The sequence below is a fragment of the Ranitomeya imitator genome, chromosome 8 (genome assembly GCF_032444005.1).
Source record: "Ranitomeya imitator isolate aRanImi1 chromosome 8, aRanImi1.pri, whole genome shotgun sequence".
Taxonomy (NCBI): domain Eukaryota; kingdom Metazoa; phylum Chordata; class Amphibia; order Anura; family Dendrobatidae; genus Ranitomeya; species Ranitomeya imitator.
In genome coordinates, this window is record NC_091289.1 from 96,016,508 (window position 1) to 96,035,993 (window position 19,486).

General features: G+C 42.8%; 1 protein-coding gene across 1 annotated transcript in view; it reads left to right on the plus strand.

Annotated features, from left to right (window-relative positions):
• The window catches only part of RPSA (ribosomal protein SA), a 35,904-nt gene that overhangs the window by 2,387 nt on the left and 14,031 nt on the right, over positions 1 to 19,486 (plus strand). The window contains exons 3-4 of the mRNA XM_069737187.1: positions 11,813 to 11,931; positions 14,985 to 15,230. Of these exons, the coding sequence (XP_069593288.1) occupies positions 11,813 to 11,931; positions 14,985 to 15,230 (365 nt within the window). The remainder of the gene's footprint in view (positions 1 to 11,812; positions 11,932 to 14,984; positions 15,231 to 19,486) is intronic.

Consider the following 19,486-nt stretch of genomic DNA (forward strand, 5'->3'; position numbering starts at 1 on the left):
ACAAGGGTGGGGAATGTTTTTTTTTTTTTCTTCTGTTCTGACCTTTCCAGACACCTGCGCACTGCTGTACAGGGCAGATAAGAACGCCTGTGCGGTGTCAGGTGGTACTAGAGTTCTAGTCTTCTTCCTTTCTGAAAAAACAACTTGCATATTTCTCAAAAGCATTGCAAGGCTTAACCCCTTCAAGTCCTTGCCCTTTTCCATTTTTGCGTTTTTCGCTCCCCTCCTTCCCAGAGCCATAACTTTTTAATTTTTCCGTCAATATGACCATGTTTTTGGACCAGTTGCACTTTTGAACGACATCATTGGTTTTAGCATGTCGTGTACTATAAAACGGGAAAAAAATTCCAAGTGTGGTGAAATTGCAAAAAAAAGTGCAATCCCACACTTGTTGTTTTTTGTTTGGCTTTTTTGCTAGGTTCACTAAATTCTAAAACTGACCAGTCATTATGATTCTCCAGGTCATTACGAGTTCATAGACCCCATGTCTAGGTTCTCGCCGCGTTCAGAATCGCCAGATCTGTCAATAATAAAAAGTTTTAAGCTGATCGCTAAATGGTGTAGCAAGAAAAAAATTTGAAACGCCAGAATTACTACGATCAAAAGAATGTATCTGCACAAAAGTGGTATCACTAAAAACGTCAGCTCGGCATGCAAATAAAAAATGCAAATGCAAAATAAGCCCTCACACGACCCGAGATCACGAAAAATGGAGACGCTATGGGTATCGGAAAATGGCACAATTTTTTCTTTTTTTTTTTTTTTTTTTTTTTTAGCAAAGCTTGGAATTTTTTTTCACCACTTAGATAAAAAATAACCTATACATGTTTTGGTGTCTATGAACTCGTAATGACCTGGAGAATCATAATGGCAGGTAGGTCAGTTTTAGCATTTATTGAACCTAGAAAAAAAGCCAAACACAAAACCAGTGTGGGATTGCACTTTTTTTTGCAATTTCACCGCACTTCGAATTTTTTTCCCATTTATTAGTGCACGACATGGTAAAACCAATGACGTTAAAAAGTACAACTCGTCCCGCAAAAAATAAGCCCTCACATGGCCATATTGACGGAAAAATAAAAAAGTTATGGCTCTGGGAAGGAGGGGAGCGAGAAATTAACAAATGAAAATACCCAGTGTCATGAAGGGGTTAAGGTTATTTTTTTTCCAGATTTTTTAAAACATTTTTTTTTTTTTTTACATATGCCATGCTTGAATAGCCTCACTGCCGCAGCCTGCATCAAGCTCCGCAGTAATAGCGCGGCGGAGGTCGGAAAGGGTGTTAAAGAGAACCTGTCACCAGTTTGGGCCGATATGAAGTAAGGCCACAGTCTTTCAGGGCTGATATACAGTATTCTATAACACTGTATATCTGCCCCCAACCTGACCTGTAAGAGAAGAAAAATAGCTATTCTCACCTGTGGAGCGGTCCTGTCAGAGGGGTGTTGCAGGGCATGGTCCCTTGCCTCCCATCTTAGGATCACCGCCCTCCTGCTTGCTTCATGTGGATGACACGTCCCTACATCATCCACAGTCTGCTCGGCATAGCGCTCCTGCGCAGGTGTACTGATCTGATCTGACCTGTTGAGGGCAGACAAAGGTACTAAAGGCGCCGGGGCTCTTTGACCTTTCGGAGCGCCTGCGCACTGCTTTGCTCTGATTTTATGCCTCCCAATTAGGCTACTTTCACACTAGCGTCGTTCGATGCACGTCACAATGCGTCGTTTTGAAGAAAAAACGCATCCTGCAAAGTTGCCTGCAGGATGCGTTTTTTCTCCATAGACTTTCATTTGCGACGGATTGCCACACGTTGCATCCGTCGTGCGACGGATGCGACGTGTTTTTGCAGTCCATCGGGCCAAAAAATGTTGCTTTTTTGTCTGTTTGTCTGCTTTTTCCGACCACGCATGTGGCCAGACATTTTTGTGGGGACCATACATGGGTAACTGCAGTGGAAAGGGGATATCATCCTCCAGCAGTCTCGCAATGCACTTTCTCAACATGGACACATATTGCTTGTCAGTAGTTAGAACGAATGATTTCTGCGATAGATTTGCCAGCCTGTTTCTCTTTAAACCTGTCGCACTGTGATGGCTCCACCTTTAGCAGGTGGCGCGTTTCCGTTCTGTGGACAGCCTTTCCGTTCTGTGGACGGCCTTTCCGTTCTGTGGACGGCCTTTCCGTTCTGTGGACGGCCTTTCCGTTCTGTGGACGGCCTTTCCGTTCTGTGGACGGCCTTTCCGTTCTGTGGACGGCCTTTCCGTTCTGTGGACGGCCTTTCCGTTCTGTGGACGGCCTTTCCGTTCTGTGGACGGCCTTTCCGTTCTGTGGACGGCCTTTCCGTTCTGTGGACGGCCTTTCCGTTCTGTGGACGGCCTTTCCGTTCTGTGGACGGCCTTTCCGTTCTGTGGACGGCCTTTCCGTTCTGTGGACGGCCTTTCCGTTCTGTGGACGGCCTTTCCGTTCTGTGGACGGCCTTTCCGTTCTGTGGACGGCCTTTCCGTTCTGTGGACGGCCTTTCCGTTCTGTGGACGGCCTTTCCGTTCTGTGGACGGCCTTTCCGTTCTGTGGACGGCCTTTCCGTTCTGTGGACGGCCTTTCCGTTCTGTGGACGGCCTTTCCGTTCTGTGGACGGCCTTTCCGTTCTGTGGACGGCCTTTCCGTTCTGTGGACGGCCTTTCCGTTCTGTGGACGGCCTTTCCGTTCTGTGGACGGCCTTTCCGTTCTGTGGACGGCCTTTCCGTTCTGTGGACGGCCTTTCCGTTCTGTGGACGGCCTTTCCGTTCTGTGGACGGCCTTTCCGTTCTGTGGACGGCCTTTCCGTTCTGTGGACGGCCTTTCCGTTCTGTGGACGGCCTTTCCGTTCTGTGGACGGCCTTTCCGTTCTGTGGACGGCCTTTCCGTTCTGCTCTGGAACACTGGCACGCATAGCCTCACCTTCAGTGATTGCATCCAGAAGACCAGCCTATAAGCATGATGGTCATCCCTGGTGAACTAAGTGAGAAATGTCTCTCCCTTTCTCATCTTCAGGGGCACTATTGACTCTGGATTGAGGCCATACATCAAAACCAGTCCTATATGCCTTGGCTGAGATTGGCAAATGACCGACCTTGGGGACAGTGACCCCATATTGCTAAGTCAGCATAGTCGTTCCCTTGCAGTAAGTTGCACATCAATGAGGAGGTGGACCAGACAAATCACTCCACTAGTTAGCCCACAGGTGATCGACAAACGTGGGCTGGGGGCATCCTAAATACCTGCGCAAAGGGGTGCCCCCACCCGACTGCAGCGGACTGTGATATAACTGACTCTACGCAGACTGTATATTAAAGGAACTGGGTTGAAGAAAAGCTGCTAATTTAACCCCTTTCTGCCTTTGGACTGAATAGTTCATCCGATGGCAGTACCCCCACTTTGATGTGGGCTCCGGCGGTGAGTCCACATCAAAGCCGGGACATGTCTGCTGTTTTGAACAGATTCCGTCTGCGCCTATTAACTAGTTAAATGCCGCTGTCAAACTGACAGCACCATTTAGCAAGTGCTTGCAGACGGAAATGCGTGCACCAGTAACCCCCCGTCATGTGATTGGGGGTCATCGGCACGTCGGCATAACAACCAGAGCTCTCCTTAACCCCTTAAGCCCCGAGGGTGGTTTGCACGTTAATGACCGGGCCAATTTTTACAATTCTGACCACTGTCCCTTTATGAGGTTATAACTCTGGAACGCTTCAACGGATCTTGGCGATTCTGACATTGTTTTCTCGTGACATATTGTACTTCATTTTAGTAGTAACATTTATTCGATATAACTTGCGTTTATTTGTGAAAAAAACGGAAATTTGGCGAAAATTTTGAAAATTTCGCAATTTTCCAACTTTAAATTTTTATGCCCTTAAATCACAGAGATATGTCACGCAAAATACTTAATAAGTAACATTTCCCACATGTCTCCTTTACATCAGCACAATTTTGGAACCAAAATTTTTTTTTGTTAGGGAGTTATAAGGGTTCAAAGTTGACCAGCAATTTCTCATTTTTACAACACCATTTTTTTTTAGGGACCACATCTCATTTGATGTCATTTTGAGGGGTCTATATGATAGAAAATACCCAAGTGTGACACCATTCTAAAAACTGCACCCCTCAAGATGCTCAAAACCACATTCAAGAAGTTTATTGACCCTTCAGGGGTTTCACAGGAATTTTTGGAATGTTTAAATAAAAATGAATATTTAACTTTTTTTCACACAAAATTTATTTCAGCTCCAATTTGTTTTATTTTACCAAGGGTAACAGGATAAAATGGATGCCAAACATTGTTGTACAATCTGTACTGAGTACGCTGATACCCCATATGTGGGGGTAAACCACTGTTTGGGCGCATGGCAGAGCTCGGAAGGGAAGGAGCGCCATTTGACTTTTAAATGCAAAATTGACAGGAATTGAGATGGGACACCATGTTGCGTTTGGAGAGCCACTGATGTGCCTAAACATTGAAACCCCCCACAAGTGACACCATTTTGGAAAGTAGACACCCTAAGGAACTTATCTAGATGTGTGGTGACCACTTTGACCCACCAATTGCTTCACAGAAGTTTATAATGCAGAGCCGTAAAAATAAAAAATCATATTTTTTCACAAAAATGATCTTTTCGCCCCCAATTTTTTATTTTCCCAAGAGTAAGAGAAGAAATTGAACCTCAAAAATTGTTGGCCAATTTGTCCTGAGTACGCTGATACCCCGTATATGGGTGTAAACCATTGTTTGGGCGTATGGCAGAGCTCGGAAGGGAAGGAGCGCCATTTTACTTTTCAATGCAAAATTGACTGGAATTGAGATGGGATGCCATGTTGCGTTTGGAGAGCCCCTGATGTGCCTAAACATTGAAATCCCGACAAGTGACACCATTTTGGAAAGTAGACCCCTTAAGGAACTTATCTAGAGGTGTGGTGAGCACTTTGACCCAACAAGTGCTTCACAGAAGTTTATAATGCAGAGCCGTAAAAATAAAAAATCATATTTTTTCACAAAAATAATCTTTTCGCCACCAATTTTTTATTTTCCCAAGGGTAAGAGAAGAAATTAGACCACAAAAGTTGTTGTGCAATTTGTCCTGAGTGCGACGATACCCCATATGTGGGGGTAAACCACTGTTTGGGCGCATGGCAGAGCTCGGAAGGAAAGGAGCGCCATTTGACTTTTCAATGCAAAATTGACTGGAATTGAGATGGGACGCCATGTTGCGTTTGGAGAGCCCCTGATGTGCCTAAACATTGGAACCCCTCACAAGTGACACCATTTTGAAAAGTAGACCCCTTAAGGAACTTATCTAGATGTGTGGTGAGCACTTTGACCCAACAAGTGCTTCACAGAAGTTTATAATGCAGAGCCGTAAAAATAAAAAATCTTATTTTTTCACAAAAATGATCTTTTCGCCCCCAATTTTTTATTTTCCCAAGGGTAAGAGAAGAAATTAGACCACATAAGTTGTTGTGCAATTTGTCCTGAGTGCGACGATACCCCATATGTGGGGGTAAACCACTTTTTGGGTGCATAGCAGAGCTCGGAAGGGAAGGAGCGCCATTTGACTTTTCAATGCAAAATTGACTGGAATTAAGATGGGACGCCATGTTGGTTTGGAGAGCCCCTGATGTGCCTAAACATTAAAAACCCCCACAAGTGACACCATTTTGGAAACTAGACCCTCTAAGGAACTTATCTAGATGTGTTTTGAGAGCTTTGAACCCCCAAGTGTTTCACTACAGTTTATAACGCAGAGCCGTTAAAATAAATTTATTTTTTTTTCGCAAAAATTTTTTAGCCCCCAGTTTTGTATTTTCACAAGGGTAACATAATAAATTGGACCCCAAAAGTTGTTGTCCAATTTGTCCTGAGTACGCTGATACCCCATATGTGGGGGGGAACCACTGTTTGGGCGCATGGCAGAGCTCGGAAGGGAAGGAGCGCCATTTGGAATGCAGACTTAGATGGATTGGTCTGCAGGAGTCACGTTGCATTTGCAGAGCCCCTGATGTACCCAAACAGTACAAACCCCCCACAAGTGACCCCATATTAGAAACTAGACCTCCCATGGAACTTATCTAGATGTGTTGTGAGAACTTTGAACCCCTAAGTGTTTCACTACAGTTTATAACGCAGACCCGTGAAAATAAAAAATTTTTTTTTTTTCACAAAAATGATTTTTTAGCCCCCAGCTTTGTATTTTTACAAGGGTAACAGAATAAATTGGACCCCAAAAGTTGTTGTTCAATTTGTCCTGAGTACGCTGATACCCCATATGTGGGGGGGAACCACTGTTTGGGCTCATGGCAGAGCTCGGAAGGGAAGGAGCGCCATTTGGAATGCAGACTTAGATGGATTGGTCTGCAGGCGTCACGTTGCATTTGCAGAGCCCCTGATGTACCCAAACAGTAGAAACCACCCACAAGTGACCCCATATTGGAAACTAGACCTCCCATGGAACTTATCTAGATGTGTTGTGAAAACTTTGAACCCCCAAGTGTTTCACTACAGTTTACAACGCAGAGCCGTGAAAATAAAAATCCTTTTTTTTCCCACAAAAATGATTTTTAGCCCCCCAAATTTTTATTTTCCCAAGGATAACAAGAGAACTTGGACCCAAAAAGTTGTTGTCCAATTTGTCTCGAGTACGCTGATACCCCATATGTTGGGGTAAACCCCTGTTTGGGCGCACGGGAGAGCTCGGAAGTGAAGGAGCACTGTTTTACTTTTTCAATGCAGAATTGGCTGGAATTGAGATCGGACGCCATGTCGCGTTTGGAGAGCCCCTGATGTGTCTAAACAGTGGAAACCCCCCAATTATAAATGAAACCCTAATCCAAACGCACCACTAACCCTAATCCCAACTGTAACCCTAACCACACACCTAACCCAGACACACCCCTAATTCTAATCCCAACCCTAATCCCAACCGTAAATGTAATCCAAACCCTAACCCTAGCCCCAACCCTAGCCCTAACCCTAACCCTAACCGGAAAATGGAAATAAATACATTTTTTTTAATTGTATTATTTTTCCCTAAGGCTAGGTTCACATTGCGTTAGGGAAATCCGTTTAGCACTAGCGGATTGCGCTAACACAATGTCTTTTTAGGTGTCGTGTTTAGTGGTCGCGTTAACGTCCCCGCTCTGGAAGATCGGGGATCGGACCTCGGGCGCGCCGCGGACGCTGCAAGCAGCGTCTGAGGCGCGCCACAAGAGAATGGCACCTTGCTAGCGCGAGCCGAAAATGGCACGCTCTAGCGATGCGCTACACCTGAAAATCACATTGCTGTCAATGGTTGTGCTAACGGACCCGTTGCACGGCGTTAATTGTGACATTTTCGCCGTGCAACGCTGTCCGTTAGCGTTAACCCATTAACGCAATGTGAACCTAGCCTAACTAAGGGGGTGATGAAGGGGGGTTTGATTTACTTTTATAGCGAGTTTTTTAGCGGATTTTTATGATTGGCAGCCGTCACACACTAAAAGACGCTTTTTATAGCAAAAAAGTTTTTGCGTCTCCACATTTTGAGACCTATAATTTTTCCATATTTTGGTCCACAGAGTCATGTGAGGTCTTGTTTTTTGCGGGACGAGTTGACGTTTTTATCGGTTACATTTTCGGACACGTGACAGTTTTTGATCGCTTTTTATTCCGATTTTTTTGTGAGGCAGAATGACCAAAAACCAGCTATTCATGAATTTCTTTTGGGGGAGGCGTTTATACCGTTCCGCGTTTGGTAAAATTGATGAAGCAGTTTTATTCTTCGGGTCAGTACGATTACAGCGACACCTCATTTATATCATTTTTTTTATGTTTTGGCGCTTTTATACGATAAAAGCTATTTTATAGAAAAAATAATTATTTTGGCATCGCTTTATTCAGAGGACTATAACTTTTTTATTTTTTTGGTTATGATGCTATATGGCGGCTCGTTTTTTGCGGGACAAGATGACGTTTTCAGAGGTAACATGGTTATTTATATCCGTCTTTTTGATCGCGTGTTATTCCACTCTTTGTTCAGCGTTATGATAATAAAGCGTTGTTTTTTGGCTCGTTTTTTTTTTTTTTTTCTTACGGTGTTCACTGAAGGGGTTAACTAGTGGGCCAGTTTTATAGGTCGGGTCGTTACGGACGCGGCGATACTAAATATGTGTACTTTTATTGTTTTTTTGTTTTTTTTTTATGTAAAGAAATGTATTTATGGGAATAATATTTTTTTTTTTCTGCTTTATTTAGGAATTTTTTTTTTATTTTTTTTTTTACAAGTGTGGAAATTTTTTTTTTTACTTTTTCACTTTGTCCCAGGGGGGGACATCACAGATCACCGATCTGACAGTGTGCACAGCACTCTATCAGATCGGTGATCTGACATACAGCCGGGCAGGATTAGAGCTGCAGCTGCAGCCTGATCCTGACCCGGAAGTGCTCCCTGCAGGACCCGGATGCAGCCCGGCGGCCATTTTGGATCCGGGGACTGCAGGGAGAAGACGCTCGGTACACGGTGAGCACATCACCGTGTACCGATCGTCTCAGGGAAGCCCGCAGGGAGCCCCCTCCCTGCGCGATGCTTCCCTGCACCGCCGGCACACCGCGATCATCTTTGATCGCGGTGTGCCGGGGGTTAATGTGCCGGGAGCGGTCCGTGACCGCTCCTGGCACATAGTGCCGGATGTCAGCTGCGATAGGCAGCTGACACCCGGCCGCGATCGGCCGCGCTCCCCCCGTGAGCGCGGCCGATCGCATATGACGTACTATCCCGTCCATGGGAATTAAGTCCCAGGTCACCTGGACGGGATAGTACGTCATATGGGATTAAGGGGTTAAGACCTCTATGGTTGTTGATGTTGGATTGCTGTGTGCGCCACCCTGCGGTCAGCGCTCATAGCAATGCTGTAATTCTGCTACATATAGGCGATCTGAGCATCAATCATATGTAGTTGAGCCAATCAAGTTGTGGTAGCTTCTAGCCTCCTATGGAGGTTATTGAAGCATGGCAAAATTTAAAAAATAGTTTTTTAAAATGTGAAACAAATAAAAAATATAAGTTTAAATCACCCCCCTTTCACCCCATTCAAAATAAAGCAATACAAAAATCAAACCAACACATACTTGGTATCACTGCCTTCAGAATCGCCCGATCTTTCAATAAAACAATCAACCTGATCGCTAGCGATAGCGAGAAAAAAGTCAAAACGCCAGAATTACGTTTTTTTTTGCCGCGACATTGCATTAAAATGCAATAATGGGCAATCAAAATATCGTATCTGCACCAAAATAGTATCATTAAAAACATCAGCTCGGCACACAAAAAACAAGCCCTCCCCCAACCCCAGATAATGAAAAATGGAGATGCTATGGGTAACGGAGAATGGCGCAATTTTTTTTTCTTTTATCAAACTACGATACACTTTATTGATCCCGGGGGGGGGGGGGGAATAATTTTTTTTTTTCAACAGTTAGATAAAAAAGAACCTAGACATATTTGGTGTCTAGAAACTCATAGTGACTTAGAGAATCATAATGGCTGGTTAGTTTTAGCATCTAGTGAACCTAGCAAAAAAGCCAAGCAAAAAACAAGTTTTTTTTTTGCAATTTCACTGCACTTGGAATTAGTTTTCTTTTTTTCAAGTACACTACATGCTAAAACCAATTATGTCCTTCAAAAGAACAACTCGTCCCTCAAAAAATAAGCTCTCACATGGCCATATTGATGGAAAAGTAAAAAAGTTACGGCTCTGAGAAAGGGAGCGAAAAACGATAACGCATAACTGAAAAAAGCTGGGGTCATGAAGGGGTTAATCCCCTACGGTGTGTAATAGCAGACATTTTATAATGTTTTTTTTGTTTGTTTGGCTGCTGTCACACTAAACTTGTTTGTTAAAAAAAAAATTGTATTGACATTTTGTGCTATAATTTTCTTATATTTCTGCTGACAGACATGTGAGGGCTTGTTTGTGGGACGAGTTGATGTTTTTCTTAATACCATTTTCAGGTACATAACATGTTTTGATCGCTTTCTATTCTGTTTTTTGCGATGCAGAATGAACAAAAAACAGCAGCTGTTTTTTTTCAGATTGTTTTTATACCGTCCAGTGTGGAAAGTTTATAAGACTGCTTTATTCTTCGGATCACTATGATTCCAGTAATACCACATTTATATACCATATTTTTCTGATTAGAAGACTCACTTCGAAGCACAAATTTGGGAGTGCATCTTATCCGAATGTAGCTTACCAGCTGCAGTGGAGTGGGGTACCAGGGTCACTGCTGCAGGATCTTCTGGTTGCATCCGCAGGAGTGGGGTGATGCTGTGGGTCCAAAGCTGGTAGGCGGGGGTGTATAGTGGTGCAAGACTCTACCGGCATTTTGTGACAGCTCGGAGGTGGCGCATGCACAAATTGATATCTTGCCACAGATGAGAATTGCGCATTTGCCGCCTTTGGTGAACATTTTCCATCAGTCCACTGCATTAAAAGCATGGAAATTGTGAGGTCTCCGGGCTTTCATGAAATATGTGCGTAGCCTCCAAACCGCCAAACACCACCTCCTACCAGCCTGGGGCCTGCTGCGGCATCTCCTCCCTCCAGCTACCTGCAGCAGCGATCCTGCACTACTGCCGCTGACCCCAGGCAAGCTATCGTAAAAGTGGGTTATTAGATGCTCCACCATTTTATTAAAACATTTTTCCCTATTTTCCTCCTCAAAATTTGGGGTGCGTCTTATAATCCTCAAAATATGCTTTCTTTTTTTTGTTTAAATACAACAAAAACTATGGAAAAATATTGATTTTGCATCGCTCTGTTCTTAGAGCTTTATTTTTCCACTAAAGGAGCTGTATGGCCGGCTTATTTTTTGTGGGACTAGATTACTTTTTCAGAGATGCCATTTTTATTTACATTGTTCTTTTTGTATCTCATTTTCTTCCCCTTTTTTTTTTCTTTATGGATTTTACAGTAGATTTAGTTTTATAGTTCGGGTTGCTCTGGACATGGTGATTTTTTTTTTTTTTCCAGAAATGTGTAATGGTGTAATTGTTCTTGTTTTGTTCTTAATTTTTATTTTTTTTCTTGCTTCATCCCTCTGTGGGACATTAACGTTTTTATGTCTGATCATTGGTCTCATGCATTGCAGTGCACGAGACCTGTGATTTTACACAGGCAGATTGCCTGTTAGACCCTGCCTATGGTTGGGTCTAATGGGCCACAATACCTGGCACACCAAGAGGTCATTGTTTGAGCTCAGAGTGCCATGACAACCATCATCTCATCTTGTTTTGTCACTGAAATACCAAGCCGGTCATTGGGAACCCACTCCTCTCACAACCTTCCAAGTGCCACTATCGCTGTAGATTGTAGCATCTGGAGGGTTAATCAGCCAGGGGTGGAGCTGGCCTTGGCTGTTGCTGCAGGAGCTCTGGCTTCAGTGGCAACTAGCTCCAGCCCAATTCCGCAGCATGTTGTGATCGGTCAGATTGACAAATTGCTGTGATCAGCGAGCGGGGACCGATTACATGGGACCCTGCCTCTCTAGCTGTGGCAGTCAGCAACCGATCAGCATGAAACTGTCGCTGTGTTTGTGCAATGACCATTTTAATCCATGACGGCATAGCACATCATGATGCGGGAACTGGCACCTGCTCACGACGCGTTATGTCCGTCATTTGTCATAAAAAGGGAAATGGTTTTCAGTGTTTTTTAATTGTGAATAATTACAATTTAGTTAAAGGTTAAGTATTTAACATCCTAACAACGTACAATATTTAATTTAAGGTATTTTTTATTTCAGGCATTTACATTATAAACCTGAAACGCACATGGGAGAAACTTCTGCTTGCTGCACGGGCTATTGTTGCCATTGAGAACCCAGCTGATGTCTGTGTAATTTCTTCCAGGAACACCGGTCAGGTACTATTTTTTCTTAGGACGCACCCAATTTTCATCGATGCCACACCTGTAAGTGGCTGCCACTCGCACCCCTTTTTCCTGTGGCATAAAGCCAGTTTTCAAAGCGAGTATGACAATTAAATCTATACTGAAGGTAATTTCATAGGGGCGAAGTACCTTAACATAGTTCAGTGTAACTTCCATTTTAACACCTTCATGACATAACCAATTTTTGTTTTTTTATATTTTACCTCCCCTTCATCCCAGGACCATAACTTTATTTACGTTTCTGTCCATATAGACTTGAGGTCTTTATTTTTTTGGAAAGAGTTGTACTTGAATTTACACATTCATTTTACCTCAGTATCATGGAAAACGGGGGGGAAAAAAATCTTGTGATATGAACTTTATTAAAAACTTTTTTTTTTCACTGTTCTGTTTAGATCCCTTAAAGGGAACCTGTCAGCAGCAGGATTGTGCATAGTAACCTACTGTCAGGTCGGCGCTGTTATACTGATTACAATGATACATTGGTTGATGAAATCCGTCTTGTGGTTGTTGTGTAATCTCTATTTTCAGTTTAGAGATTCTTGGGGTTGGGGTATGTGGTTCTCTGATTATATATTCATAATGCAGACTGCTGACAGGTCACTGCTCCATCACTGACCCGCCCCCTAGGTTGCATAATGAATCCCAGCACATAGTGAATAAAAATAAAACCACCTGCAGGCAGGTCACCTGCGCTGCAGCATAATCACATGTGTACTTTGCACTTAATCCCTTTTGCTGATTTAATTGAGCGAGGATAAAAAAAAGGCAATTTGAAAATGGCGCCTGCACAGTAGCGGCTATCTGTGTATAGATTCGATAGCTGCTATTGCACAGGTGCCAGCGCCATGTTGCTGAAGAAAGAAAAAAAAAATGTCCTCCAAGATGGCGCAGGCAGCACAGTAGCGGCTCTCAGAGATCGCCTACCTGCTTACAGGTTCCCTTTAAAGGGACTTGACACTACAGACATCTGATCACTTGTGCTGTATACTGCAATGCTGTTACATTGCTGCATATAGCAAAAATCATAATCTCCTTTAAAGCCCGGCCATGTGTGTTTAAAGGAGCTCCGTAATGACAAGCAGGGGGATGTTCAAGCAAATCCCTGGCTGTCGTAGCAACCTATTGGCGACCCACGATCATGTCACTGGTTCATGGAATGATGTACCTTCATGCCAGCACTGTTAAATGCCACTGTTAAGAGTTTGACAGCTGCATTTAATAGGGTAACAATTACGGGTGGTGCTCCACCCACGATTGTTGGAGGCAGGTCCTGGCTGTAGCACGCAGCCATCACCTGAGTATGGGGCATAATTCCACTTGCGACTTGCACGAACAGCTGATGTCATGAAGGGGGGTAAAGGATTACAACCTAAGCCTAACATTTGAACAAAATGAATGGACATTTGAAAATTAATGCTAATGGTAAATGTTAGACATACCACACAGAATATGTCCCCTGATAAACCCGGGATACAGGAAAGGGGGAAATGCATTGGCGTTTGGGATAATAACACTTGTTAGATTAAAAAAAAAATCTTTGTCTAGAAGGTTAATATAAGTAATTTCAGCCCTTACTGCCAAAGCCAGCATTCTAGAATCAAAAATCTACTCTAGCTATGGGCTAGTGTACTGTATAATTTATGCCTGAAAGATTTTAAGTCAATTGTAATTAACCCCTTACCGGCATCGGACGTACTATACCGTCCGATGCCGGCTCCCCTGCTTTGATGCAGGGCTCCGCGGTGAGCCCGCACCAAAGCCGGGACATGTCAGCTGTTTTGAACAGCTGACATGTGCCCGTAATAGGCGCGGGCAGAATCGCGATCTGCCCGCACCTATTAACTAGTTAAATGCCGCTGTCAAACGCAGACAGCGGCATTTAACTACCGCTTCCGGCCGGGCGGCCGGAAATGACGTCATCGCCGACCCCCGTCACATGTCCGGGGGTCGGCGATGCGTCTCCATTGTAGCCATAGAGGTCCTTGAGACCTCTATGGTTACTGATTGCCCGTCGCTGTGAGCGCCACCCTGTGGTCGGCGCTCACAGCACACGTGCAATTCTGCTACATAGCAGCGATCAGCAGATCGCTGCTATGTAGCAGAGCCGATCGGCTTGTGCCTGCTTCTAGCCTCTCATGGAGGCTATTGAAGCATGGCAAAAGTTAAAAAAAAAAGTTTTAAAAAATGTGAAAAAAATAAAAAAAACATAAGTTTAAATCACCCCCCTTTCGCCCCAATCAAAATAAATCAATAAAAAAAAAATCAAATCTACGCATATTTGGTATCGCCGCGCTCAGAATTGCCCGATCTATCAAATAAAAAAAAGTATTAACCTGATCGCTAAACAGCGTAGCGGGAAAAAAAACTCGAAACGCCAGAATTACGTTTTTTTGGTCGCCGCGACATTGCATTAAAATGCAATAACGGGCGATCAAAAGAACGTATCTGCACCGAAATGCTATCATTAAAAACGTCATCTCGGCACGCAAAAAATAAGCCCTCAACCGACCCCAGATCACGAAAAATGGAGACGCTACGAGTATCGGAAAATGGCGCAATTTTTTTTTTTTTTTTTAGCAAAGTTTGGAATTTTTTTTCACCACTTAGATAAAAAATAACCTAGTCATGTTTGGTGTCTATGAACTCGTAATGACCTGGAGAATCATAATGGCAGGTCATTTTTAGCATTTAGTGAACCTAGCAAAAAAGCCAAACAAAAAACCAATGTGGGATTGCACTTTTTTTGCAATTTCACCGCACTTGGAATTTTTTTCCCGTTTTCTAGTATACGACATGCTAAAACCAATGATGTCGTTCAAAAGTACAACTCGTCCCGCAAAAAATAAGCCCTCACATGGCCAAATTGACGGAAAAATAAAAAAGTTATGGCTCTGGGAAGGAGGGGAGCGAAAAACGAACACGGAAAAACGAAAAATCCCCTGGTCATGAAGGGGTTAAGGCCTGTGCTACTTTGCCAAAAAGTGTAAACATTTTATATATTTATATATATTTATTTTTCTCAGAGGGCAGTATTGAAGTTTGCATCTGCATGTGGAGCCACACCAATTGCTGGACGATTCACTCCTGGAACGTTCACAAACCAGATTCAGGCTGCATTTCGGGAGCCACGTTTACTAGTGGTAACTGACCCACGAGCTGATCATCAACCTCTTACTGAGGCCTCTTATGTCAATATTCCTACAATTGCCCTCTGCAATACAGATTCTCCTCTGCGCTATGTGGATATTGCAATTCCCTGTAACAACAAGGTAAGTGAAATGATTGCAATCAAACTGCTTTTTACAGTCAAAATAATTTATCAATGGGAGAGACTTATCCAACCAAGGGTGAGACCAGACTGGTCTGTCTATGGCATCCCCTCCTTCCATTTGATCTCCTAGCTATATTTTCTCTGAAATGCCTTTAGCATTTCCGAGAGAGATATACCGTACCTACCTGAAAGCGTGAAAGCAGTCTTGGATTTATGATGCCTATGGGTTAATAAGCAGGTAGTGTGGCAGGTTCCTTTTAAAATTAGGCTTTGTGGCAAAATCTTACTTGAGGTCAAGTGCACACATTGAGTATTGGTATTTGTAAGCCAAATCCAGAAGTGGTGACGTGTTTCTATTATACTTTTCCCCTGATTGTTCCACTCCTGGCTTTGGCTCACAAATGTTAAATACTGCTGACAGTGATATTATCTGCTCACTGGAAGTGGGGTGCACTCAAGTTATAAGATTGCGGGAACTTTCTGACCATGATATGGGTGCATCAAAGGTTCGATTGTAAGCTCTCACGAGCAGGGTCGTCTTATTTTGCTTTAATTATTGTATTAACGTTGTTACTTATGACTTTTGTGTTTGAAACTGTTAAACTGTAAAGCGCTGCGGATTATGTTGGCACTATATAAATAAAGATTATTATTAATAATATTATTGTGAAGGGGTTAAAATTCTTAAGTTTTATGATGTATCTATGGGTTAAAGATGCTCACCCACACCCCTGTGTGGTTTACCCCCACATATGGGGTACCAGCATACTCAGGACAAATCCGACAACAACCTATGGGGTCCAATTTCTCCTGTTACCCTTGTGAAAATAAGAATTTGTGGGCGAAAAGATCATTTTTGTGTAAACAAATGCGATTTTTTTATTTTCACGGCTCTACGTTATAAACTTCTGTGAAGCTCTTGGGGGTTCAAAGTGCTCACCACACATCTAGTTAAGTTCCTTAAGGAGTCTAGTTTCCAAAATGGTGTCACTTGTGGGGGGGTTTCCACTGTTTAGGCACATCAGGGGCTTTCCAAACGCGACATGGCGTCCAATCTCAATTCCTGCCAATTCTACATAGAAAAAGTCAAACGGCACTCCTTCTCTTCCAAGCCCTGCCGTGCACCCAAACAGTGGTTTACCCCCACATATGGGGTATTGGCGTATTCAGGAGAAATTGCATAACAAAATTTATGGTTACATTTCTGTTTTTACACTTGTGAAAATAAAAAAATGGTTCTGAATTAAAATGTTTGCAAAAAAAACGTTAAATGTTCATTTTTTCCTTCCACATTGTTTAAGTTCCTGTGAAGCACGTAAAGGGTTAATAAACTTCTTGAATGTGGTTTTGAGAACCTTGAGGGGTGTAGTTTTTAGAATGGTGTCACACTTGGTTATTTTCTATCATATAGACCCCTCAAAATGACTTCAAATGTGATGTGGTCCCTAAAAAAAAAATGGTGTTGTAAAAATGAGAAATTGCTGGTCAACTTTTAACCCTTATTAACTCCCTAACAAAAAAAAATTGTTTCCAAAATTGTGCTGATGTAAAGTAGACATGTGGGAAATGTTATTTATTAACTATTTTTCGTGACCTATCTCTGATTTAAGGGCATAAAAAATACAAAGTTTGAAAATTGCAAAATTTAAAAATTTTCGCCATATTTCCGTTTTTTTCATAAATAATCGCAAGTAGTATCGAAGAAATGTTACCACTAACATGAAGTACAATATGTGACGAAAAAACAATCTCAGAATCAGCGGGATCCGTTGAAGCGTTCCAGAGTTATAACCTCAAAGTGACAGTGGTCAGAATTGCAAAAATTGGCTCGGTCATTAAGTACCAAATTGGCTCTGTCACTAAGGGGTTAAAGCAGTGTTTCTCAACTCCAGTCCTCAAGACCCCACAACAGGTCAGGTTTTCAGGATTTCCTTAGTATTGCATAGGCGATGGAATTAATGCTTGAGCAGGTGATAAAATTATCACCTGTGCAATACTAAGGAAATCCAGAAAACATGACCTGTTGTGGGGTCTTGAGGACTGGAATTGAGAAACACTGGCTTAAAAGGAACCTGTCAGCAGGATTGTGCTCAGTAACCTACACACCGTGTCAGGTTGGCGCAGTTGTACTGATTAATGATACCTTGGTTGATAAAATCCGTTTATGGTTGTCATTTAATCTTCTATTTTCAGTTTTGAGTTAATGATATGCTCGTGCTCTGGGACGGCCTTTGTGGGGGGGTCTTCATGTGGTGCTCTGATTAGGTATGCATCTATATGGCTTCTGACAGGTCACTGATCCCTCACTGACCAGCCCCCTAGTTTACACGTGCGATCATGCCGCAGCATATATTAGTTTATTATAATGTACAGTTCATTCTTTTAGATCATGATATAAATTATCGCATGGCCGGCGCCATGATGAAACAGGATTTTTTTTTCTCTAGCAAGATGGTACCTGCACAGTGGCCTCTATCAGCAGCTGCTGCCAGCGGTGCCATCTTGGAGTTGTTGTTTCAATTCCTTTTTTTTCTCTAGCAAGATGGTGTCGCCTGTGCAGTAGCAGTTATCAAATCACTGATGGGTAGAACTGTGCTGGCGCCGTTTTCAGACACTATTATTATTATTATATTTTTTTAATGAATTTATAGCATGATATAAAAGAATGAACTGTACATTACCCATGCAATCATGCTGCAGCACAGGTACTGCGGCCTACCTGCTGCAGGTGATATATAATATTGGTGAATACCTAATTAGAGCACCACATTAAGACCCCCCACAGGCCGCCCCGGAGCACGAGCATATCATTAACTGAAATTAAAGATTAAACAACCACAAGACTGATTTCATCAACCAAGGTATCATTTTAATCAGTATAACAGCGCAATCTTGCTGACAGGTCCCCTTTAAAAAAAATTTGGATTTTCGGGTTGCACAACCTCTTCATGGAAAACATTCGTTCCCGACTCCACATATGGCAATCTGATCAATGGCCCATCACAGAATCTAGGGCCCACAATATGTAATATTTATCAAGAAAACAATCCAGTACCTTATTAAATTATAACCCCTTTATGACCATACATATTCATACATCCAGGTTGTCTGGTACTTGACGACCTTGGACGTATGGATACGTCATTTTGCGCGCACACACAGGCTGTTCGTGTGCGATCGCTGCTGCTCACACTGCTCCTGGCATTTTAGCCCCTTAAGTACTGCAATCACAGCACTTATTAGGTAAAACAACCTATTCACAAAAAAAAATTGTGGCCCAGAATGTTAACAAATAACATTTTTTTTTTGGTCTAATACACAAAATATAAAAGCTGTTGATCACGTATAGGCACAGTGAGCAAACAGAAGGTGACAATACAGCACGAAGAGATGAATAAATAAACAATTGATTGAAAAGGTGCATCTAATATATAGATAAGGTAAGGAATACATGTCCATAATTTTTACTAAGCCAGATGCACCAAATATCCACAAAGCCAAAAAGGCTAGGTATACACATGCATATATAGAGAGACGTGTTCAGCAGATATAAATATAGGTATTGCTAAGTACCTTAGACCTCTCCTCCTGCTGGACTGGTGCCCGATCCCGACACGTGTTTCATCACGTAGCCTTTGTCAGGGGGTGTGCTAATGCTGACACTCGGCACTCACTGCTCACACAGCAGAGGGCAAGGAGAAGCAAAAATGTTTGCAAGAACACAAGGTTCACTTCTCCGGTTCTGTTACAGCATAGTGGATGAGATTTCAATAAATCCCATGTCAACTATGCATCCAGAGATGGCCATGCAGCACGTCTTCCCAATATCAATTTGTCTTATGGAGATGCAAGCCTCCACAAGAGAAATTTCACCCATCGCGTGTATTGGATGAGGTGCATCCGCACGGTTCAGTGAACACGGGCGGATTCACCTGCGTTCAATAGCCGACAGTTGTTTGGACGCAGCTGACATGTGCAGAGCCCAAAGTGCTGCCAATTCCTGAGCGTTTGCACATAAGTTGTCTCGCTGATAACTCCCCTTCATGTATAATAATCTCTGGGGCAGAGTCAGATGACTCCAGGCAGTGTCCTCCCCACAGCCAGGAAGAGGTCATTTTATATAGTGATAAAAGATGATTTACAATAAGCCATCTGATATGAAGCATACCGGTAGGACTGTTTTTCAGCACTCAGTTTAGATAGGTCAAATGTGGTGAGATTACCTTTAAATAAATCTTCCCATTTGACAAAGCA